Raw genomic sequence first — 25,761 nt, forward strand, 5'->3', positions numbered from 1 at the left:
TCTAATTGGAACAAGATTAAACTTTCCCTTGCAGCACCTGGGATGACCTTGCATCTGTTTGCTTTGCCTTGCAGAGCAGACCACAATGCTGGGTTTTTCCTCCCAGCTAATAAAGTTTATCTCATTTGCTTGCCTGAAAACAAAGCATTTTGATGGTTCAGTGCTGGTAAATTGATGAAAAAGGAAAAGATTTCCTGTTGCAGCCTGACTCGTATTCATGCAAACAATAGTAAATTGTCACACATGGTTTTATTTCAAAATGCTCTGTTGTTCATATTTAATGGTACATTCGTAGCATTTATATTCTGCCGTTTGGATTTTTTGTTCATACAGAATTAATGTATCCTGTGTAGTTTGCTGGTCTGGTTTCTTATTTTGTTAATGAAGGCTCTATTTTAACTGATGATTAGGTTATGAATCACATCTGCGATACATGAATGGCTCATGGCAGTGGTCTGTTTGCATGAGTCGTGTGATAATGGAGACAGAGGGCAAGTTTCCATTAGCCAGGAATTGCAGGAATTTTTGCTCATAGAAACTGTATTGCCTTTGAGTCTTCTGTGAGTAAACTCAGATTTGTGAGTAGCCTATTGGTTTGAGCAATTGCTTTGCAAAACTCAGAGCCATTTCAGATCACGAATTAACTCTTAGCCTATCAAAAACAGAATAGACCTATAAAGTTCTGAAATGTAGGCAAGTAGTCAAAACCACACTTTGGTAAATATTGACACATTGCAGTTACACAAAAGCTAGCAGATCCTATGCAGAACAGCTCAAGGCACTGAGCAGAAATTTGTGAAAACTGGGCTGAGTTATGCAGATGCTGATGCATTGCACTGGTTATGTAATTGTTATAAAGCAGCCTTCCCCAATCGGATGCCCTCCAGATCCTGTTAGCCGTTGGCCCTACTGGCTGGGGATGTTGGGGTTTGTGGTCTAAAACATCAAATCATAGAATTGTTGAGTTGGAGGAGACCCAAGGTTCATCTAGTCCAACCCCCTGCTATGCAGGAATCTTGGCTAAGGCATCCATGACAGATGGCTATCCAACCTCTGCTTATAAACCTCCAAAGAAGGAGGGCCAAGGGAGACCATTCCACTGTTGAAGAGCTCTTACTGTCAGAAAGTTCTTCCTGATGTTTAGTCGGACTCTCCTTTCTTGCTATCGTAGTGGGGCGAGGGAGGTGTGGCGGTGGGGGCAGATGTCATAGGCGAAGGGGATCGAGATACGGATATGCTCGTACCCCTTCCAATCTGCGCCCCATCCCGAGGGACGAAGGTAGGGTGAGCAAGGATTACTCACCTCCGTCACTGGTGTTGTGCAATGCCAGGTCTATAGGCAACAAAACCACCAACCTGCGAGACTTCTTCACCTCGCACGGGGTTGACCTGGCTTGTGTGACAGAGACCTGGGTGCGCGAAGGGGAAACTGTTACCTTACGAGAGATGGCGCCCCCGGGTTTCTCCGTCCTCCACCAGTCGCGGACTGTGGGCCGGGGGGGGAGGGGTGGCATTATTAATCCGAGAAGACGGTTCTTTCAGGGCTCTACCATCGCCATCGATCCCCGGCATTGAATGTGTTGGCCTAGTGTGGGGCTCCGAGGTGAGCTTGGCTGTCTGGCTGGTGTACCGGCCACCTAGCGCACCAGCAGCCACCCTGTCAGGCCTGCTGGAGGCGGTGGCCAGCTGGGCCTTGGAGTTCCCTAACCTATTGGTATTGGGGGACTTCAACATCCATGCTGATGCCATTCCCTCCTCACAGGCTCTGGACCTGGTGTCTTCCATGGCGACACTAGGGCTCTCCCAGTTTGTTTCGGGCCCCACACATCAAGCAGGCCACACGCTGGATTTGATCTTTGGCGCCGGTATAGATGTGATCATGTCTCCTTCGATGAAGGTGCCATGGTCTGATCACTATGCACTGAAAGCCAGGATTGATTTTCCACCCCCACCCTGCTTAGGTGGCGAGCCAAGTTGGGCTTGCCCGCAGAGGCTGATGGACCCTGATAGATTCCGTCAGGCCTTGCGGGACCTTGCTCCCCCTGGCGACTCATTGACTGAGCTTGTTGAGGGCTGGAATATCCAGCTCCTAGCAGCCATCGATGAGATCGCACCCAGGCGCCCTCTGCGACCCCGCAGAAACTGGGCTCCCTGGTTTACCGAGGAGCTTCGGAAAATGAAGCGGGACCTCAGACGGCTAGAGCGAGTGACGGAGTCTCAAGAACATATTATAGGGTTTTTATGAAAACCTACGAGATGGCAGTGAAGGCCGCTAAGAAGTCCTACTTCTCGGCCTCCATTGCCTCCGCTAGCTCTTGCCCGGCACAATTATTTAGTATAATTAGGTCTTTAACGTCCCTTGAAGGACAGCCAAATTTAAATAACAATTCGACACACAGCTGTGAGGCATTTGCGAGCTTTTTTGCGGAGAAGGTCCTGTTGCTCCGCCATGACCTCCCTGCCAATTTGGATACAATAAAGGAACTGGAGGCCCCTCGACTGTCCTCGGGTCCAGTATTGGACCACTTTTACTGGATATCCCCAGCCGATGTGGACAGACTCCTCCAAGCTGGAAAGCCCACCACCTGTCCTCTTGACCCGTGCCCGTCTTGGCTGATTAGAGCGTGTCCAGACGAGGTGCGGGGCCCCCCGGGTGATATCATCAATTTGTCCCTTGGCACCGGAATATTCCCAGGGGAACTGAAGGAGGCAGTGGTGCGTCCGCTCTTAAAGAAAACATCATTAGATCCTTCAGATCTATCCAATTACCGCCCAGTTTCGAATCTTCCATTCCTGGGTAAGGTGATTGAGAGAGTGGTTGCTGAACAGCTTGGTAGGTTTCTGAATGAAACATCGGCTCTCGATCCATTCCAGTCCAGCTTCCACGCTGGTCATGGGACCGAGACGGCTCTGGTCGCCCTAACAGATGATCTCCGCAGGCAGCTGGATCGAGGCGGGTCAGGGCTGCTGATTCTTCTAGACCTGTCAGCAGCCTTCGACATGGTCGATCACGAACTCCTGGACCGCCGCCTTGCCGACGTGGGGATCCAGGGCACAGTCCTTCAATGGCTGCGCTCGTTTCTCTCTGGTCGGGGACAGAGGGTGGCGCTTGGGGGGAATTGTCATCGCGCCACTCCTTGGTGTGTGGAGTCCCTCAGGGTGCGATTCTCTCCCCGATGCTTTTTAACATCTTTATGCGCCGCCTCGCCCAATTTGTCCGCAGTTTTGGGCTGGGTTGCCATCAGTATGCCGATGACACCCAACTCTATCTGTTGATGGACAGCCATCCTGACCCGGCCCCAGATACACTGACCAGATGTCTGGAAGCTGTGGCTGGATGGTTATGTGGGAGCCGGTTGAAGTTAAATCCTTCGAAGACAGAGGTCCTCTGGCTGGGACGGAGCGATATAGGATTGAGGGGGCAGCTCCCATCTCTTGCGGGGGTGCAATTAGTGCCAGCATCGTCCGTTAAGAGTTTGGGTGTAATCTTCGATACCTCCCTCTCTATGGAGGCGCAGATTACAGCTATAACAAAGGCGGCATTTTTTCATCTCCGCCAAGCTAAGCAGTTGGCTCCTTATCTCTCTCGCCCTGACGTAGACACTGTGATCCACGCGACGGTCAACTCCAGACTGGATTATTGTAACTCGCTCTACGTGGGGCTGCCCTTGAGACTGACCCAGAAACTCCAGCGGGTGCAGAATGCCGCGGCGAGACTCCTTATGGGGTCTTCGCTGCAAGATCATATTCATCCAGTACTATACAAGCTGCACTGGCTCCCAGTGGAGTACAGGATCAGGTTTAAGGTGCTGGTTTTAACCTTTAAAGCCCTATACGGCCTTGGACCCTCATACCTACGGGACCGCCTCTCCTAGTATGCCCCACAGAGAAATTTACGGTCTGCAAATAAAAACATCCTAAAGATCCCAGGCCACAGAGAGGTTAGGCTGGCCTCAACTAGAGCCAGGGCTTTCTCGGCCGCGGCTCCAATCTGGTGGAACGCTCTGTCACAAGAGACTAGGGCCCTGCGGGACCTGACATCTTTCCGCAGGGCCTGCAAGACAGAGCTGTTCCACCAGGCCTTTGGCCAGGGTGCAGCCTGACCCCCTCCTCTGGCAACCTGCACAGAATTTTGCTTGATGGTTGCCATTAATTTGATTTTAATTTGATTTTAATTAATTTTATAATGAATGTTTTTAGAATGTTGAACTATTTTTGATTATTGTTAGCCGCCCTGAGCCCAGCTTCGGCTGGGGAGGGCGGGATATAAATAAAATTTATTATTATTATTATTATTATTATTTATTGTAACATGAATCCATTGGTTCAAGTCCTACACCCTCCAGAGCAGGAGAAAACAAGCTTCTCCATCTTCCATTTGACAGATAGATGGCTATCATATCTTCTCTGAGTCTCCTCTTTTCCAGTCTAAACATACCCATCTCCTTCAAGCACTCCTCATAAGGCTTAGTTTCCACACCCTTGATCATCTTGGTTGCCCTCCTCTGCACACATTCCAGCTTGTCAACATCCTTCATCAATTATGGTGCCCAGAATTAGACACAGTATTCCAAGTGTGGTCTGACCAAGGCAGAATAGAGTGGCACTATTACTTCCCTTGATTTGGACACTAGACTTCTGTTGTTGCAGCACTAGCTTTTTTGCTGCTGCATCACACTGTTAACTTGGGTTAAGATTGTGGTCCACTAAGACCCCAGGATCCTTTACACATGTACTGCTAGTAAGCCAGGTGTTCCCCATCTTATATTTGTGCCTCTGGTTCTTCCCACTTAACCACAGAATCTTACATTTGTCCCTATTGAAATTGTTAGTTTGGCCCCATGTTTCCAATATGTTAAGGTCATTTTGAATCCCGATTCTGTCTTCTGTAGCATTATCTACCCCTCCCAGTTTGGAGTCATCTGCAAATTCGATGAGCATCCCCTCAGTTCTTTCATTTAAGTCTTTTATGAAGACATTGAACAACAACGGGCCCAGGACAGAACCCTGAAGCACCCCACTTGCCAACTTTGCCCCAGGATGACGAGGAACCATTAATGAGTACTTTTGGGGTTTGGTCAGCCAGCCAGCTACAAATCCACCTAAATGTTACCTCATTCAACCCACATTTTACCAGTTTCTTCACAAGAATGTCATGGGAGACTTTGTCAAAAGCCTTGCTGAAATCAAGATACACTATATCCACAGCATTTCCCTGATCTACCAAGCGCGTAACTCCATCAAAAAATGAAATGTAATTTGTCCAGCATGAGGGCTTTGGGGGGGCTTTTTATAATGAGTGTCAAGGTGTGTGTGTGGTGAGGTGTGATGCATAATGGACTGTATCAAATGGTCTTGCATTTATTAGACTTTCTGGAGCGGACTCGGAGCGGGTTAATGTTATCGTAGGGTTGCATCCAGCATGGGTTATACTCAAGAGTTGAGCCACTGGAATTAATGCTCAATTAATGGGCAAGACTAACTAAATTTAAATGGATCTATTCTCAGTAGAAGTTGATGGGATATAACCCATAAAGTCCCTTTTCTGTTTCTCAACAAGTGTATGTTTTTCTGGAAGGTTAATACAGTCATAAGTTCAAGCACACACCACCTGATGTGTGGATCCTCTATTATATCTCCCCATTGTGTTTCACAGAATGCCGAGATGTTCTCCTGCCTCTGCTCGTGGACCAGTTAAGTGGTCAGCTGGATGATAATTCCAACAAACCTGATCATGAAGCTTGTTCACAGCTCCTTAGCAATATTCTGGAGGTTTTGGATCGGAAGGAGGTGGTGAGTATCTGAATGACTGTGATTTCTTTATTTTTCAGAAGAAGGACTATTGTCCCAACACAGTACTGAAGGAGCCCACAACTTAATAGAACAGGTTCTTCTATGCATCTTAGCTATAATCACTGAATGGCTGAGCAGTGCAGCAGGGAAGGGCAGAAGATCACAGGGAACAGAAGTCAACTCAAGACTATGGAGAGGGAACAGGATCTTGCTTAAGTCATCTGGTGGGCCAATTTAGGCCCCTGGGCAAGAGGTTCCCCATCACTGGATTAGGCCAACACACACAATTTGAAAAATGAGATTAAACTACAGCAATCAAGGACTAACCTGTCAGCACTATATATTTAAAGTGCTATTGTATCACTTTAACAGTTATGGCTTCCCGCAAATAATGCTGGAAGTATGGTTCATTAAGGATGCTGAGAGATGTTAGGAAACCCCCTATTCCCCTCTCAGAGCAACAATTCCGAGAGTTCCCTCGGAAAAAATGATTGTTAAAGTACTCTGGGAACTGTAGCTCTGTGAGGGTGATGGGGGAGGGTGTCTCCTAACAACTCTTGGCACCCTTAACAAACTAGTCTTCCCAGAAATCTTTGGGGTGAGAGGGCCATGGCTGTTTAAAGTGATATAATAGTGTTTTAAATATACAGTGTAGATGTGGCTTAAAAAAAAGTTAACTTTATCAGTGTGATCTGGACTCTCCCTCAGTCCCATTTCAGGTAAGTCACAGGAGAGAGGATAAGAGAGAAGAGGACAGGAGCAAAGGTTGTTTGTCTTGTTCCTTAGGAATGTGGGAGATATTCAGTTAGGATTTTCATGTGAATCTGCCTGATTTGCACTTTCTAAAACACCATGTGAACCGAAGCACACCTGTCCTTTGAAATTTGCACTTCTCTGGATTTTGCAGTACAGTTCTTCAACCAAGTAACCTGTGTGAAAGTTTTTCTGTTAGGGGAAGGTGCATATGCTTGGTACATACACTGGTGGAAATGAATAACATGTGAAATGTGTGGCATTTGGGGGATTTGCTTGCAAATATGTGTGCACTGGGCAAAATCACATGCAAAAAATGTGTATATTTGGAGAAACTGTCACTAAACTGTTGATGAATTTTCATGAGGACTTTTGAAAAGAATGAATAAATCTCAAATAGAGAAACTGAATGAAATTGTCTGATTCATCCATCTCTGTTGGTGGCTGAAGACTTCTCTAGAACCTCTTGTGATGAATGTCCAGCCAGTCTGTTTCTCTGAAAGGAGAATCCCTGTGGAAGGTGTTGTGCCAAGATTCTGTCTAAACAGTTTGTGCTTGTTTAATATCCTCAGGGACCCACGGCAGCTCACATCCAGCTGATTATGGAGCGCCTGCTGAGGAGAATAAACCGGACAGTGATTGGAATGAGCAGACAGTCTCCTCACATTGTGAGAGCAGTTCTCTTGACTCTGTGGCTTTTGTTTTCTTTTGTTTTGATGTGCACGTCCCTTGTTTTGAAACTTCAGCAGTCTGGAGCCTACCCTCTGGGCAGACCTTTTACTCAATGTGTGACTGTCCTGTTGTGATGTAGTGATGGTTGGCCCACACCTGTGCTCTCTTTTCTGATGAACCCATGGCAATCATGCATGTTGGCCATCACTGGTTCAGACGTGATGGCCAAACATACCTTGGGCTCACACTCTCCCTACCTTCCTTCCCTTTCTGGTAGAGTTTCCTGTGGCATATATTGTTGCAATTGAAATCATTCAACCCCATTGCAAATCAGGTTTATTATCAAAATTTACAGACTTTCAGATGTTTGCAATGAGCAAATCAAACAAAAGCAATTGAAATAGTTCAACACAATGCATGCTTTAAGTGGTTTCTCCAAATTCAGCTGAAAATTCAACTTCTGCTTACTTCTCCAGTCTCACTATTATTCAACCCCCTAAATAGAATTTCTCACAACAGGTGTTTTCTCAAGCATACCTGATGTGCTTGAGCTGGAACACATGAGATACCTGAGGTGGCTAGGGGTTAGAAATATGGCTAAGTCATGAGAATGGTCCAAGAAGGTAAGAGAAGAGATCATCGCCCTTCACAAACAAGGAGCAGGATACAAGAAGATAGCAAAGGCACTGAATGTTCCTAGAGACACCGTTGGAAGCATAGTTTGCAAGTTCAAAGTTAAAGGATGAGGCAGAAAAAGGAAGTTATTTGTGGCGGCAACCAAACTTCTGAGAAGGCAGGCTGGGGAAAAACCCTGTGTGACTGCAAAAGAACTGCAGCAAGATTTGATGGCAGCAGGCACTGAGGTTTCAGTGAGCACAGGGAGGTGCGTACTAAATGCAGATAGTTTCCATCCCAGAACTCCAAGACGTGCACCACTACTGACCCAAAAGCACAAGAAAAGTCTGCTCCAGTATGCTCAAAATCAGATAAATAAGCCACAGAAACCACAGAGTTTCTGTTCTGTGGAGCAATGAAACAAAATTGGAACATTTCTGCCCCATGAATCAGCACTATATCTGGAGGAAGAAGAATGAAGCCTATGCAGAAGAGAACACTCAGCCTTCGGTGAAGCATGGTGATGGCTCAATGATGTTCTGGCACTGCTTTGCATCCTCTGGCACTGGAAACTTGCAGCATGTGGAAGGCAGGATGGATTCATTGAAGTATCAGGAAATCCTAGGAGGAAATGTAATGCCATCGGTGAGGAAGCTGAAGCTTGGGTGTCATTGGACCTTCCAGCAGGACAATGATCCCAAGCATCCCTCAAATTCCTACAAGGCTTGGTTGCAGAAGAAGTCCTGGTAGCCATCACAGTCACCTAATTTGAGCCCCATAGAAAATCTCTGGTGGGATTTGAAGAAGGTGGTTCCAGCATGCAGACCCAAGAATGTTGCTGAACTGGAGGCCATTGCTCATGAGGAATGGGCTCACATTCCTCAGGAATGCTGCCAGAAGCTGCTGTCTCGTTTGCAGCAGGTCATAGCAGCTAAAGGCTACTCTGCTAAGTACAGTGGTGCCCTGCAAGACGAATGCCTCGCTAAACGAAAAACCCGCAAGACGAAAGGGTTTTCCGATTTTTTAGCGGCTTCGCAAGACGAATTTCCCTATGGGCTTGCTTCGCAAGACGAAAGCCCATAGGGAAATCTCCGGGGACAGCGGGGAAGCGCAGCGCGCCTTCTCCTCTGTTCCCGGACCTATCCTAAGGCTTGCGGTGGGAGGTCCGGGAACAGAGGAGAAGGCGCGAAGGGCTTCTCCTCTGTTCCCGGGGCTTGCGGTGGGAGGAGGGTTTTTCCTCCCCACCGCCAACATTCAGAACAGCATTCTGAATGTTGGCGGTGGGGAGGAAAGCCCTCCTCCCACTGCAAGCCTTCAGGACAGGTCCGGGAACAGAGGGGAAGGTGCGCAGCGCTTCTCCTCTGTTCCCGGGGCTTGCGGTGGGAGGAGGGTTTTTCCTCCCCACCGCCAACATTCAGAACAGCATTCTGAATGTTGGCGGTGGGGAGGAAAGCCCTCCTCCCACCGCAAGCCTTCAGGACAGGTCCGGGAACAGAGGGGAAGGTGCGCAGCGCTTCTCCTCTGTTCCCGGGGCTTGCGGTGGGAGGAAGGTTTTTCCTCCCCACCGCCAACATTCAGAACAGCATTCTGAATGTTGGCGGTGGGGAGGAAAGCCCTCCTCCCCCCAGCCTTCAGAAGAGTTCCCGCCTAGGCTGCGGATAGCAGCCTGCTGCCCCGCGCGAGGGGCGCTCTTAAGCAGAGCGCCCCTTGCGCGGGGCAGACATTCGCCGCTTGGGGAGCCCTGCAGGGGAAGTCTTGCAGGGCTCCCCAAGCTGCGAATGTCTGCCCCTCGCGCGGGTCAGCAGGCTGCTATCCGCAGCTTGAAGAGCCTTCTGGACCTCTTCTGAAGGCGGGTGGGGGGCAAAAGTCTTTGTCCCCCCTGCCTGCCTTCCCGGGGGATTTTAAAATGCTGGCGGGCGGCAGCGCTGCCGCCCGCCAGCATTTTAAGATCGCCCCGGACAGCGGAGAAGTCCTCCGCTGTCCCGGGGTTTTTAAAATGCTGGCGGGCGGCAGCGAAGGTTTCGCTGCCGCCCGCCAGCATTTTAAAATCGCCCCAGGACAGCGGAGAAGTCTCCGCTGTCCCGGGAAGGGGGGGGGAAGCAAAGACTTTCGCCCCCCCCGTCGGCCTTCAGAAGAGGTCGGGGGACAGACTGTCCCCAAACCTGGTCTGAAGGCGGTTTCCATAGGAACGCATTGATTGATTTTCAATGCATTCCTATGGGAAACCGTGCTTCGCAAGACGAAAAACTCGCAAGACGAAAAGACTTGCGGAACGAATTAATTTCGTCTTGCGAGGCACCACTGTACTAAAGATGTTTGCCATGAAGGGGTTAAATAATAGTGAGACTAGAGTTGCATTTTCAGCTGAATTTGAGGGAACCCCTTGAAGCATCCGTTATGTTGAGCTTTTTGAATTGCTTTTGTTTGATTTGCTCATTGCAAACAGCTGACAGTCTGTAAATTTTGGTAATAAACCCAATTTGCAATGAGGGTTGAATAATTTCGATTGCAACTGCAAATTGGACGGCACAAAGCACAGTTGTCCCAGAATGGAATTGGAATCTATAGTTTGACATGGGTTCCCAGTCCTGGGTAGGAGGCAACCTATGGTTCATGGTAAGCTTAGTTTACCAATTTCAGGTTTTGTGACAAGTTACAGTTCTTTTAGACTAACGTGGCTAAACCATGATACTGAGCCTGGAACTGGCGGCGGCATTCAGATGTCACAATAAGCTGTGGTTTATCATGGAGAGAAACCTATCCTTGCATTGCAGCTTAACCCTAAACTGTAGTTAATCTTAACTGTGTTTTGTTTTGTTTTTTAAAAACCCCTCACAAGCCATTGTTGAAGTTGGCTGTTTCAAACAAACCATAGTTAGTACTAAACAGTTTGTCTCCTTCTCCAAGGAGGCTGGGGGAGCAGGGGAGCCCACTTGTTTCCATTACGATAAACCATGGTTCTTTGAGACATCAGAGCACAGGTATTCAGCCCCAGTACCAGGTAAGCTGCATTCCTCCCATGTATACTTATCTCCCCACCCCCTGCAAAACTAAGTAAGTTGCTGGATTTCCAAGAGACCACATGTCTCAGGTAACTTCTCATAACACAGTTGTGGGGCCTGGACAACAGTTTTGAGTTTTCAAGAGGCAAAGTTACAACACATGCTGAAAAAACCAACAAACCTAAAAGTGGCTATAAAAGTAAGCCTTGGCAGAACAGAAACTGCTGGGGATGTTCTGTATGTCTGCAGAGCAGCTTCACCAGCCAGGCCCCATACAGACATTTGAGCTTCAACTCTCATCAGCCCCTGCTAGCACAGTCCTGGCCAAAGTTGATGGAGAATTCTCGTCCAAACTTCTATAGGGCCCCAAGTTGGTGAAGGCTGATGTTGACCAAGCGTTTGGGGTGGTGAGTGGTTTGCATTTTCTTCCCCCACCCCATCTTTCCCCCCAATCAGCTTTGAGAACTGACTTGTATCGTTCCACATCCTAAAAAGAGCCCTCCTGGATCAAATGAAAGCTCCATCTTAACCAGCAACTTGATGCTTTTGTGAAGCCCACAGGCAGAACCTCATACCCTTTTCAGTCACTTCGTCTGCTCACATGTGCTTATTTGACAAAGGGTTTGTTTTTGTTTGCAGGGTAGCTTTGTCGCCTGCATGACGGCCATCCTGAGACAAATGGATGACTCCCATTATACCCACTACATCAGCACGTTCAAAACCAGACAAGATCTTATTGTAAGTCTGACTGCATTTTGATGTGGGAGGAGGATGTTACGAAGCTCATGCCTAGTGGGTCTCTAATCTTTGTCTTTTGAAAACTGGGTCATTTTCCTTTGTGCAGCGCCCTGAGTTGTGATCAGAGGTGCATATTTTCTAAGAGATACACAGTGTGGTGGTTGGTTGAGTTTAACTGCTTAAGGATCTCAGGTTTCTTTAAACAAATAGAAAAAGATTAAAGTCAGGTTTCCAATCCTTTAAAGTTATGTAAATATGCTTTGAAAGTATGTGAGTCACACCTGTTGAAATTGCAGGAACCAGGAGGCATAGCTGAATAAGATTTCCAAAGGCCTAGAACAGGGGCGGGCAATAGCAGAAAGTACCAGACTCAGCCCTGATTGGAAAGACCTTAGACAGATGCTGCCAGTCAGAACAGACAGTACTGAGTAGATGGACAAATAGCCTGTATAAAGCAGCTTCTTGTGTTCCTAGCCCCTCTCGCACAACTAGCAGAAACAAAACAAACTTAGGCAAATATGACTGATTTCATTCTCTGGTTTAATACTGGTCTTCCTTTCCTTTCCTGCCTCCTGATCCTTTGGGGGTATCTTTCATTCAGTCTTTGGCTGGCTCAGGGCCTGAGCACTGTGGCATGGAAAAACCAGTAAGGAGAGCAGTTTGGAGACTGGCATATGTTTATGTTCACTGGGTGGTGGTGGGGGAGAAACTGGGAGTGGCGTTCTGTCTCTTCCACCGTGGAGCTCTGCCAAGAGCTCGAAAGGCTTTGACTTTATTTGGTCTGATGGGAAGCTGGCAAGTTTTGAGCCATCAGGGTTGGCTTCCAGAAAATGAAGTTGTGTGTTTATTACTGTAAGGCCATGTGATCTGTTTGCAACCAAATCCCCAGGCCATTCAGATCTTAAAAGCTGTGTCTGTTGAGGTTTTCATTTCAGAATTTCCGCATTCAGCTCGAGTTACTCAAAAGCTCCTTTAGCGTAGAAGGTCTTAGAAAACCGTGTGGGAAGCTCACTTGGGAAAACTCAAAGGCTGCCGAGGAGGGATTTATTGCAACCATTTACAAATATATCTGATGAGTTTGGCTCCCAACATTTGCCCTTCAAGTCAACTGCAATGTTTGGGTTCACTTTCCCATCAGGCACTATTAAAAGTTGCCTTATATCGCTCTTCCCCAACATGGTGCCCTCCAGCTGTTTTGCACTACCACTCCCATCGGACACAGCCAGCATGACTGTATATACCATATATAAGTATTTTGGCCAAGAAACCAGTTTTAAAAATTTGTTGGAGCCCTTTTTATTTGTTTAGCATTGTATTTATATCCCACCTTTCTTCCAAGGAGCTCAAAGTGGTATATGCTGTTCTCCACCTCCCTGTTTTACCATCCCAACAACCCCATGCAGTCGGTTAGGCTGAGAGACTGAGCCAGTGAGATCATGGCTAAGTAGGGACTGGAACCCTGGTCCTCGTTGAACAACTACTATACCACACTATAAGCCAGTTTCATACTAAATCTCACACAGCCTTAACAATTGAAATCTTTTTAGTAGCCCCAGGACTTGCCATCAAGTCAAGCTGTAAGGTGTAAAAAGAAAAGTAAAAGGTAAAGGGACCCCTGACCATTAGGTCCAGTCGTGGCCGACTCTGGGTTTGTGGCGCTCATCTTGCTTTATTGGCCAAGGGAGCTGGCGTACAGCTTCCGGGTCATGTGGCCAACATGACTAAGCCGCTTCTGGCAAACCAGAGCAGTGCACGGAAACGCTGTTTATCTTCCTGCCAGAGTGGTACCTATTTATCTACTTGCACTTTGACATGCTTTTGAACTTCTAGATTGGCAGGAGCAGGGACCGAGCAACGGGAGCTCACCCCGTCGTGGGGATTTGAACCGCCGACCTTCTGATTGGCAAGTCCTAAGCTCTGTGGTTTAACCCACAGCACCACCCGCGTCCCAAAAAAGAAAAGTAACTTGATGCAAATTACTTCTCACAGTGGTAGTAACATACAGTTGCCACAATCAAGATACGGGTCATCTTACCAACAAAATCCAATTACAAATCTCAATATTATAAAAGGTATCAGTCAGACATGTCCATAGCTCAGTTGGATAGAGCCTAGTGGTGATAAAGCCAAGGTTGCAGGTTTGATCCCCATAAGGGACAACTGCATTGCGGGGGTTGGACTAGATGATCCTCAGGGTCCCTTCCAAATCAATGATTCTAATTCCAGGTCACTCACCCATTATTCCCACACAGGTTAGGATTTTATTTTTTAAGAAAAATGGAGTAATAAGGGAAGGGTGGGGAATCAACCAAGGACAAGTGCAGAGTCACTTTTGGAATTACTGTTTTTATAGCCCTGCTTCCAGACCTGGCCAGAGTGTGCAGACTAATTTGCAACCAAGTCTTCAACCAAAGCAGGTCTCCCTGTTGCTCAGACTAGCAAGCAAATCTTGCCCAGAAGCCTTCATTCACTGGTCAAGTATGTCATCTGACCTGTGCTGACCATTGATAGAAGGAGGTTTCCTTGGCTGATGTTGCTTTTCTCCCTGTAGTTCCTTATTTAGCCAGAGCAGAGTTACTGGTGCAAAGCCTAAATCCCCTTCTGCCATTTCTTGCATCATCAGCTGAAGACCCCCTCCAAGGCTTCAGTGTTGATTGACAACCAAAATTTGCACCTAGGTTGTCACACTTGCCACACCTCTCTCTGTTTCCATTAGTCACTTTTCTTCTTGGAATGTTCTTAGTTGCTTAAAATGTTTATATGCCTCTTTCTTTTAGCAACAGCTCAGATTACATTTGTTCTTTTGGGGCACGGGTAGTTCCTTAATGGGTATTTATAACAATTGCATATTGGTCAAGAGGAGCTGTTAACATTTGGCAGTTGTTCCTTTGATTCCAGCACCCTAGATCTGCTGAGAAATGTTGCCATCTGCAGGAAGCAGGAATTCCTGAAAGTTTGAGCTGTGTGTGTTTGTGCACATGTGCTGATCAGGTGAACAGACAAAAATCAACAGCGGAAAATCCAGATCCTACCCATGGGTTGTATCTGATTCCAGTCCTACTGAGAGTAGACTCATTGAAATTAACAGATCTGGTTCAGTTAGGCCATTAATTTCAATGAGTCTACTCTGAGTAGAAATCAGTTGGCTACAACCCCATGTTTCCTGGGCAGGAAAACTTCACTGAGTCCAGTGGGACTTATTCCCTCACCAGTGTGCATAGGATTGTGACTACAGATTAAGAAATTCTCCCCAAGCAAGTTTTGCAGAGCTACCTTTTTCAAGCAGCTGTCTTTCATCAGTGAGGGATTAGCATGATCAGAGAGGCCAATGTCTAGCTCATCCTTTTGCACTTAAGCAAGGTGATAAATCTTTAGTTCCTTGGGTCAATTTTCTTTTGAAGAAAGGCCAAAGGATCATGGATTGATGTCACCATTTTGGAAGCGCCAATACATGGCATGTCTTGAACCTGGTAATGGTTCATTAAATCAGCCATGTGTCCAGTCATGACTTAAATAGCTGTGATGATTCTAGAGCAGATTTCTGGAACCTGGTGCCCTCCAGAGTTCAAAACATCTGGCAGGCACCAGGTCCAGTCTACTTCGTTCACAATCCATTTTTGGCAATAAAGAAAACAATAATAATAGCTTATGAAGGAATAGGTGTGTGTGTGCTGGGGGCACTTCGGGATTCCTTTTAGTTAAGACTCAGATTGCTTTGGTGGTATGGAATGCTTTCCATCCACTTTGACTAATGGCTCAGCTGTGACCCTATATGGACAGGAATAGCCTAATTTCTGTTGTCTGCATTCTGGTAGCCTCCAGATTAGATTACTGCAGTGTGTTTTATGTGGGGCTGCATTTGAAGACAGCACTAGCAACCATTTAGTTTCTGAGCCAAATGCAAAGCTGGCTTTGACCTATCAAACATTATGCAACTCAGGAACTAAGTACCCCGAGGATTGTCTCTCCTCACATTAACCCAGATCCTACATTAATCACCTGAAGCCCTAATCTGTGTGCCACTCCATGGGACGCCCAGAGGGTAACAACACAAGAACAGACCTTGTCAGTGGTGGCTCCCTCTTTGTGAATTCTCTCCCCAGCCAAGCATGAGTGTCACCATCACCAGGCCTTTTGACCTTCCTTTGAATTCACCCAGGCCTCTTGAGTTTCCTTTTCTGCTTATCTTTTAGTGGGGCTGAACTGGATCTATTATTTTCTATATGTTATTGAGCATTTTATGTAGATTCTAACCTTCTTTTTACACCTGCTTTTAACGTTTGATTTTGTTAGTTGCTTTGAGCGCAGCTTTCTGAAAAAAGCTGTTTTGCTGGCAATCTGACAGGGAAAGAAATTCAGGAAGACAAGATGCACTTTGCTGACTCTCCAAATCAAGCTTGGACACAGTAAAATAATAGTAACCAAGTCAATATACACACAGTTTAAAAAAAAAAATCTCTGGGAAAATTTCATTCCTATATAAAATTAACAACCATTCACTTGTAGCCCTTCTAGTCCAGACATGGGTCTCCTACATCTTCGGGTTAACATTATTAGTCTGTTAATTCTTATCTCTGTGGTGCCCTGCATCTCCTGGAATTCTGTACCTCAAGCATTGATTTGATAAGGCTTAGCAATACTTCCCTTAGCAAGCTGCCATCCCCATTAATCCTTCTGAAAGAGTTTCATTTTCCAGTTCTGTAGCAGTCCTTTGGTCCCAGCCATATACCTTTTTAATGAATGACCACCTTATGAGGGTCCCTGTGTCTTGTCTTGGGCTCTATGGTCTTGCTTATTTATTGTTTATTTACAGTATTTATAGCTTGCTCTTTGCTAAATATTTTCAATACTAGAGTGGGGAACAAAGTAATAAGCAGAGAAAAACAGTATACAAAATCATGTAAACAGGTCCAATGAACAACAATGTCACGATCTAATCATAAGGTACAGTGGGGGGTGCAGGGGGGCCTGGCCGCACCGGGCGCAACATCTGGGGGTTAGGGTTAGGGGGCGCAAATCCATGGGTTAGGGGGTTCAAATTACTTGCCTTGGCCCGGGTGCTGACAACCCACCCTACGCCACTGATAAGGTAAAATAGTCATCTACAGTAACAAAAAATAAACAAATGTAAGATATTCAAACAGAATTAAATAGAATAAACCACTCATGGACTTAGAAACACTTCCCAGCCACTGTCTCCCCCTGTCTCTCTCTCTCACACTGACAACAGCCTTATTGTTGGGCTGCTCTTTAAAAATGAGCCAACCAATGCGTTGGATGTAGTCATGTTTTTAACATACTGTGTTGACTGGCCTTTGGTTGATCTGCATGTTGACAGCAGGCACTGTGTGCTCAGTCCAGCCACACACAGGTACCACGTATACAAATGAACTTTTCTCCATCAGAGTTGCTGCATTCTCTCATAGGCAGCTTTCCAAGGGCTGAATGCAGTGGTGAGTGAAGCCGGGGGGGGGGGGGGGGAGGGGGTCTGGAAAAAACTGCTGGTGTGACCCTTAACTTTGAAGAGTAGGCTACATTGCAGTGCTGCAAAAGTGCAAGGTTTCTGCACTGAATACTCCCCATCCTCCATCCAGGCAAGCAGAAAGCCTTGTCACAGTTCAAGGACTTTTGCCAGCCAGGCAAAAGCACTGGAGGAGGATGCAGTTCAGAACCTGTGAATGGTGTGGCTTGGGGAGGAGGGATGACCATAGAATCATAGAGCTGTAGAGTTGGAAGGGACCCTGAGGGTCATCTAGCCCAACCCGCTGCAATGCAGGAATCTCAGGTAATGCATCCCTGACAGAGGGCCATCCAACCTCTGCTTAAAAACATCCAGCAAGGGAGTCCGTTCCACTGTCAAACAGCTCTTACTGCCAGAGAGTTCTTCCTGATGTTTAGTCGGAATCAACTTTCCTGTACTTAAATCCATTGCTTCAGTTCTTATCCTCCAGAGCAGGAGAAAGCAAGCTTGCTCCATCTTTCACATGACAGCCCTTCAGATTTCTAAAGATGTCAGGAATCATATCTTGATTCCTGAAGGTCAGGTAGAAACTGCATTGCCCCCCCCCCCCACATGCACACCACACCCACACCCACACCCACACCCCTATGCTATAGGGCCTAGTAGAACCTTTCTCTTCCCGCCCCCCACATGCTCACTCCATATACACATGCCAGGCTGCTTGAGATAATAGGGGGTGAGGGGCTTGTGGGGGCCTCTTGCCTTCCCATGCAGTCCTTCTCTCCAGTCAAGGAATATAAGCTCTCAGATTGTGTTCCTTGACCTTGAGCAAGGGTAGGGTGCTGGCTAGATGCACACATCTAAGGGAGGCGCACACAGGCCTGACATTCCTCTAATGGTCTGGCATGGTACCTGCCCAAGTGCCTATGCCCACATACCCAAGGGGAGAGGAGTCAGGGCTGGCAAATTGGCTGAGGTTCTCCTGTTATGGACCAATGCACAGCCCCACCTCTGCTGCGTTTTTAAAACCAAGCAAACATTTTCCCAATGCGCCACAATTTCCCAGTGGCAGTGCAGATGTTTGACTCTGACCTGACTGAAGAGTTTTGATCCCCAGATGTGCAGTGACACAGATAAGGCGGCAATTTCCTCTTTCCTCCTTGGTTCTCGGAGCAAGGAATATTGGGAAATTGCTTGGCAAGAGGCGAGCATCTTCCTGGTCCCATGTTTGGCATTGATGGCGCCCAGGGGAGCATGCTGGAACACAGCTGTGTGACCTTTGCAAATGTGTGGTGCTTGGCAGTGTTGGGAGACAACCCTCCCTTTTTTACAGGCATCCTGTATGGTGTGCCCTTGCTCTGGGGATCTTAAGGAGCGCAATGGAGACTTTTTGTGATCTTCCTGTGTTGGCACAGAGTAGGTGAAAGCAGCCAGCTGTCTTTTGATTTATTTCAAAATTGACAGTTTACTACAGGGAGTGTCCCTACTACTGTTGGAGTCTCTGGGTAGTATCCAGTGTTAGTCATACTCAGAATAGGCCGCTTGCAATTAATGGACGTGACTAACTTAGGTTCATTCATTTCAGTGAGGCTACTCTAAGCAGAACTTATTTTGAAGACCTTTCCTAATGACATGAAATCCTGTTTAGTTTGCAATGCAAGATCTTTGACTTTTAAAAAATCTTCTTTTGTGGCAAACTGCTGAGGGTAGTGTATAGGGTCCCATCCCCTTTACCCTCACAACACTCTCGTGTAGTTTTGGCTGAGAGGGACTGGCTGTTCTGAGGTTCTTGGGGTTGAGAAATAAAATGGACTATCCTGTACAAGAGCATGGGCAGCTGACCAGAATACTGAACAGAAGCACTCCATGCTGCAACATTTTGCTGCAGGCCCCACTACCTAAGTACGCATAAATGTATCCACAAAGCCCCCATACTGGGGGACCTTGAAGTACACAAGCTCTTTTTCCTGCACATTGACCAGCCCATCATAACAAGCATGTCACTACTATTAAAAAATAATTTGTTATTTACGACCAAAAGACAGGTCTGTGGAATAAAACCTAGAGATTTACAGGACACATTTCCCTAGATTTGCTATCAAGATGTCATTTCCTGGATTTGGACTCACCCCCATTCTTTTGAGATGTACAGGAATTTGTCCGCTGGTATAGATTCTGGGCTTATATAACTCCCTTCACCCTTTTTAATTGTTTTCTTTGCTTTATAGGATTTCTTGATGGAAACCTTCATCATGTTTAAGGATCTGATTGGCAAGAATGTCTATGCAAATGACTGGATGGTCATGACCATGACACAGAGCAGGTAAAAAGTCTGTTCCCATACTTGATTTAGACGTTGTGTCCCGTCCCCCCCAAGATGGGAACATGGGGCTTTAATTTATTCATTTAGCGCAGCGCATAAAGCTGTGACTTTTTTCACATTCATAGAAGCCATGCTAGAAATGCTTAAAGATTTAACCTGAACTTAAGAATACTCTCATATATCTCTGCCACATGTAGGGATTTTGCCGCTCACAGAGGTTTGAATAAGGCAGGGATGGAGGGGCATAGAAGAGCTGTGAGGATATGTGAGGCTTGAAGGAGCTGTGAGCCAGTGGGATGGGGGGTGAGGTGAAAAGGGAGTGGGTGGGGCTTGGCAAGGGGGGTGACGGACAGCTGAGCCAGACCAGAGTCTCGTGATGCAGTGCCTCAGAATTCCACCAGAGGGCTGGAGCCTCTCTCTGATTGGCTACCAAAAGGGGGGGTGGAGCCAGCGCTTTGGGAGGGAGAATAAAAGGAACCGATTCTGAGAAAGGATTCAGATGGGGAGGTGGTTTGAGGGAGAGAAGGAGAGTCAGCGGTAGTCAGTTCTGGTCTCTGTGTGACAGCCACTCTGAGGGAAATATCTCTAGCTTAGAGAAAGGAGTCTCATAGCTTAGATAGGAAGACATTGTGTGGTGTCTTGGGAGAGTATTCAGAGAGGAGTGAACTGGGGGCTGAGCTGGGGAAGGAGAAGCTGTGAGGATACCATCTCCTTGGGTCTCACGTCAGTCAGGAGGGGAGAGATCTTCTAGGAAGAGAAGAATCCAAATCCAGTCACGGGGGGGGGGGGGGGGAGAGATCCTGGGTCTGTTATACTTCTAGAGGTGTAGAAGTATAGGAGCAGGAGTGAGAAGAGTTTGGGGCACAGACTGAAGGTTCCACCTTCTTTAAGAACAAAAATATGAAGCTGTAACATCTACACAACAACTAAGTTAAAAACTGAAGTGAAATAACTGGAAATATGCAGAGTATTTACCATCTAGTCTAGAAACCCGTAACATCTGAGGAGTAATAACTTAAAATAAGCAACTGAAGTTTAAAAGAAGTTGTGCATTTACTACCTTATTTAGAAGCCTGTAATATCCACTAGATTTGGTATAATTATTAGTAAGTTAACTGTTCCCTGAAATAATTTTATCTCCTGAAACAGCATTTGTTTTTCCAGCTTTGTTCTACATAATAAATCTTTGTTACATGTTCATCTGCCTCAGTGTCCCAGGTATCAAAGTTTTACCTCACACAAAAACTACAAGTTGACCCATGGTGATTATAGAGTATGCAGAGGGGGTTTGCCGCAATTGGTGGTGGAGGTAGAATTGCTGCAGGGGGGTTAGACATTCAGCTGGAGGGTGGGGAGTAGGTGGGGTTGGTGAGCAATGTGAGCAGGTTGTGCATGCTACACTTACATTTTATAAGAGTATATGAATCCTTTAATAAATAAATAAAAAATGACTGATTGACACCATTACTTGGGAAAATGTGTAAGGCAAATCACATCAAATATCTTGCAAGTGCCATGCGGGCCACCACGTATTATTTTTTTACAGGGATGGGAGAGAGATTTGAGCCTCTCTTTTTGACATTTTCTCATCTGTGCTGCCTTTACTTTTCCAGGATTTTCCTTCGAGCCATAAACCAATACACCTCTGTGCTCAACCGCTTCTTTCTCGATCAGGCAAGCTTTGAACTACAGGTAAGGATCAAATGCAGTCCTGCTTTGATCATGAATGCTAAAAGTCTGAAGCTGCAAACACCTCTTGTAAAAGATGTTGGCAATGACCATTTGAAATTGAATTCTCAATCAAAAAAAAGGTGCCAAGGTTGAAAGGTTGGATGATATTTAGCTGTTTGGCTCAGAAAGAAACACCTGCCTGAAGGTAGGGATGGAGGAGAACTTTGATTTCTCCAGATCTTTAAATGGGACTGACCTAATTCACACCTCCCAGACCAATACATGACTTTGAACAGCTGGTACCCTAATCTTAGGGTTGTGGGTTCAACCCCACATTTGGCAAACGATTCCTGCATTGCAGGGAGTTAGACTAACCTTGGGTCTCCCATCATCCCTGGCTAGCAAGGCCAGTGGTTAGGGATGATGGGAATTGTAGTCTGAAAGCAGCTGAATACCCAAGGTTGGGAAACACTGGACTGGATGACCCTTGTGGTCCCTTTCAACTCTACAATTCTAGTTCTGATTTCATACCTCTAACTTTTGTGATACAGTTTTCAGCTGAAAAACAGCAAAATGTGTATTTTTATATTGTATTTATTTAGACAGTTTCTATACATATACATCTGTGTCTGTGTGTTTAAAGCAGGATATAACTTATTTTAAAACTTCATAAATTTAAAGATCTAATATAAAAAAAACCAGGAAAAGTCTGCATAATGGAAAACCATGATTATTTTATTTATTATTATTACATTTATACCCCTTCTTTCCTCCAAGGGGCTCAGGATGTTGTGCATGGTTCCACCCCTCCTCATATTATTAGCAGAACAGTCCCATGTGGTAGGTTAAGCTGAGAGACAGTGACTGGTCCAAGGACACCTAGTGAGCTTTATGACCAAGTGGAGATTTGAACTCTTATCTCACAGATCCAGCAATCTAACCACTACACCACACAGACTCTTAACTAAATAACAGCTAAATGGAGTATCCTCTTACACATCAGGAAAAAATCAATATACACAAGGTCAGACCTTGGTAATATGGCCCCCTGTGCAAGGCCAAAATCTGATGCCCTCCAGCCCTCCCCTCTCCAAAACTAAGGGAAGCACCATGCTTTGGGAAGGGGGTGTGAGGCTCTGGCAGGGTGCTAGAGCCCCCCTGACTCCCTCCCAAAGCTGGGTAAGTGCTAACTAGGCTTTAGGAAGGAGGTGGGAAGGCGCCCCATGGCCCCTGCGCCCTGTGTGGGGAAACCAGTCGCACTGCCCTAAATCCACCTCTGAAAAAACATGAGAATTGATTCTAAAGAAATACAGTGGAAGCCCCACATTTTAGCACAATGTAAATAACAAATACACGAGAGAATAACAACTGAAATATCAACTTTTTAAAATAATGCCATTAACAACTAGGCAAAAGGAAAAAAAATAATTTGCTCTTTTCGGCCCACCAATCAATCACTCAGCTGAACAAGCCAATCCCTTTATATTTCCAAGCCCCAACACAACAATAAACACAATTTAATTACAACTAAAATGCTGCTCAGTTCCACTCAAGCATATCCTTACATTATCAGCACACTCGCAACCAGCTATATACCAATATATTCAAACAGCATGACCGCTGGTTGGGAAGCTGTGCTTAAGCGGCATATGGCTGCCCTGACAGTTTCCTCATCCCTGCTCAAGGTCTGAGACTTGTGACATCTGTCCTGCGCAGTGTTTCAACCATGTTCTTCCTCTCCTCCACAGCTGTGGAATAATTACTTTCACTTGGCAGTGGCCTTTCTTACCCACGAATCTCTCCAGTTGGAGAGCTTCTCCCAGGCTAAACGGAGCAAGATAGTCAAGAAGTAAGTTTTCATGTGAGTTTCTCCCCACTGTTGAACTTACTGGGGACACATTTTGCACTTTCAGCTGCATGTATTGAAGGAGACAGATGTATCTGTAAACGTGTGGCAAATATGTCCCAGGGAGCTTGTCTAATTGTCACTTTCCAACGTGCATCCTCTGTGGTTTTTATAAGCACAAGTCATGCCTTCAGGCTTTATGGCAATTGCCTTCCACTTTCTACCGCTCCTCTCTCTCTGGATCCAGGATACACAAATCTTGCTTGATCAAATCAGTTTTAAAAATTAAATCCAGTAGTGACCGGTGCTCACTAGGACTTTTAGGACAGGGAGACCAACAGTAGGTGGAGCCTGGGCCACTGACAGGCAGTGTCATTTTGTCCCCATTCTCCTCCCTTCTGAGTTTTATAATGGGCAAAACTGAGAATGAGGCGCAAGCTGCCAGGCAGGGCCACCCGCTGTCCTGGTTGGCAGTAGGAACTCGGGCAAGGGGCTGGCTGAGAACAGGCTGAGGTTGATGGGGCACTGCCCCATTTCCTCTAATGAACCAGCCATCACTGATTAAATCTGTTTATATTTGCATATGACTGCAATAGTTTTGAAGAAAAAATACCCTTTTTTTTAACAAGTAAAAGCAAGACCATGGTGCATCACACTTAGTAGGAGCACAGCCTAGTAATGGGCTCGTTGCCCACAAGCTGAAGATCTGTGCTTCATGGCAGGGAGGGAAACATGTGGCCTTCCTGATGTTGCTGGATTAGCCTTCCCATTAATGCTGACCATTGGCTGTGATGGCAGGGGCTGATAGCAGAGTCCAGCAACTTCTGGAAAGTGAATGCGGCCTGGTTATTGCATTCATTGCTTTGGACCTCGCTTTTTCTCCAAGGAGCTTGAGGTGGTCACATGGTTCTCCCTGTCTTCATTTAAGCTGAGAGGCAGGAACTGGCCAAAGGTCACCCAGTGAGATTTGTGGAGGGGTGCAGATTTAGAACCCTGGTCTTCCAGGTCCTAGTCTGACACTCTAACCACTATACCACACTGGTTTAAGCATGTTTTGATATATATGCCTGGGTTCCTGGTGAGCTCAAGACCGCTCTGCTCCTCCAATGGTTCTTTTGCTGCTGCCCTTACTTACAGGTTGGCTTAGTGTGCCATCCAAACCTGGGCTTGGGGCTTAGCCCAGCCAAAACCACAGGAAGAGTCTTGACTATAGTCTGAAAAACTTCGCTGCAGACCTTCTTGGCTCTTAAGATCAGCAGAAGGAGGCCCCTCTTGGTAATTCCCCTGCCCTCAGAGGTTTAGGGAGTGGTGACCCAGAAGAAGCCATTCTTTGTGGCAATTGTGGCATTCCCTCCCCTCACAGGTGCACCTGGCACCTTCCTTGTACAGCTTTCATCATTTGCCAACAACATACCTTTTCACCCTGGCGTTTGATACTTCAGATATGTATTTTTGGGCCCCACTGTAGCTGTGATTGCAATTTGTTTCAAACTGTTTTTTTAAACTGTCTTTTATACTGGTGTAACCTGCCTTATTGTGGAGGGGAGGGGTAATAATTCTAGTAGTAGTGGTAGTAATTATAAGTCTAATAATAGTAGTAGTCTGGAGAGAGCTGTAACACAAGCATGAGTTCAGACAGCATACTATGGCATGGCTTTCCTCAGCGCAGGAGAATGAAGCTACCTCTGAATGTGCTCTCTGAATATATATTAATTGACTGATTTTCCCTGGATGTTTCCTTCACTCTTTCACACACACTTTCCTTGTAGATATGGGGACATGAGGAAGGACATTGGCTTCAAAATAAGGGACATGTGGTACAATCTAGGTAAGTTCCATGCACCACCTAAGGACCTGGGGAAGCAGCTATGAGAATCTCAGAGATTAACTGCAGAGAGTTTGCAGAGGTTTTTTCAGTATTATCCACATGGACAATTTAGACAAATTCATGGAGCAGAGGGCTGCTGAAGGCTGCAGAGCAGGATGGTTGTGCTGTGCCTCTACAATTGGGAGACAGCAATGCTTCTGAAAACTAGTTGTTGCAAATCACAGGCGGGGAGAGGGCTCTTGTGCTCAAATACTGCTTTGAGGGTTTATCTGGTTGGCCACTGTAAGAACAGGATACTGGACTAGATGGGCCGTTGGCCTGATCTAGCAGGCTCTTCTCATATCCTTATAAGACTGGCATCCTCTCTCCAGGATTTCATGCCAGGAATCCCTTCCCAGCTCTACCTGGAGATGCCAAAGATTGACCATGGGGCCTTCTGAAGACAAAGCAGATGCTGTACCACTGAATTGCAGCACTTCTCCAAATAATTGAAATAAAGCTCAGTTAACTAATTCTGATATCAGTGCAATTGTAGAAGTAATCCAGTCTCCAGGGGTCAGCTTCCCCTAGTGTTTCCCCTTCCCCTTCTCCCACCCACCCATCTTGTGCATCTGTGTCAGAGAAGCATTTAATCCTAGAGTCCCCTGCAGGAACTAGGGGAGGTGGAAAGGGAGTGGTCAAGCAGCAGATGCTTCCATTGTGTGTTTTGCATATGAAAGACTAGGAGACGATTAGTGGTTGGGAAGCAGCTGCCTGTGTTTGCCCTGGAGGCCTGTAGCAGGCAAAGCAGCCATCTGCTTTGCCCCTAATCCCTTTTTTCTGTTTTCAGGGCCTCACAAGATCAAGTTCATCCCCTCTATGGTAGGCTCAATCCTGGAGGTGACCTTGACACCTGAGCCCGAATTGCGAAAAGCAACCATCCCTATATTTTTTGACATGATGCAATGTGAATTTAACTTCAGCGGCAGCAGAAACTTCCATATGGTATGGGACCAGCTTGTAAGGGGGGAGCAAAATAAGGGAAGGTGGAGGCAATGGAAAATTGAGAATTTGGGTTTG

General features: G+C 46.3%; 1 protein-coding gene and 1 long non-coding RNA gene across 3 annotated transcripts in view; both read left to right on the forward strand.

The window, feature by feature from the left end:
- Nucleotides 1-25,761, forward strand: part of LOC310832212 — a 288,863-nt gene that overhangs the window by 216,448 nt on the left and 46,654 nt on the right. The gene's annotated exons all lie outside the window — the stretch shown is intronic.
- Nucleotides 1-25,761, forward strand: part of DOCK5 (dedicator of cytokinesis 5) — a 139,030-nt gene that overhangs the window by 87,019 nt on the left and 26,250 nt on the right. For both annotated transcript variants that reach the window (XM_083713368.1, XM_083713367.1), the window contains exons 26-33: nucleotides 5,657-5,793; nucleotides 7,119-7,214; nucleotides 11,475-11,573; nucleotides 19,263-19,357; nucleotides 20,971-21,049; nucleotides 22,777-22,877; nucleotides 24,644-24,702; nucleotides 25,532-25,686. In XM_083713368.1, the coding sequence (XP_083569494.1) occupies nucleotides 5,657-5,793; nucleotides 7,119-7,214; nucleotides 11,475-11,573; nucleotides 19,263-19,357; nucleotides 20,971-21,049; nucleotides 22,777-22,877; nucleotides 24,644-24,702; nucleotides 25,532-25,686 (821 nt within the window). The remainder of the gene's footprint in view (nucleotides 1-5,656; nucleotides 5,794-7,118; nucleotides 7,215-11,474; nucleotides 11,574-19,262; nucleotides 19,358-20,970; nucleotides 21,050-22,776; nucleotides 22,878-24,643; nucleotides 24,703-25,531; nucleotides 25,687-25,761) is intronic.

This window comes from Podarcis gaigeae, assembly GCF_964106915.1.
Source record: "Podarcis gaigeae genome assembly, chromosome: 15".
NCBI classification, from domain to species: domain Eukaryota; kingdom Metazoa; phylum Chordata; class Lepidosauria; order Squamata; family Lacertidae; genus Podarcis; species Podarcis gaigeae.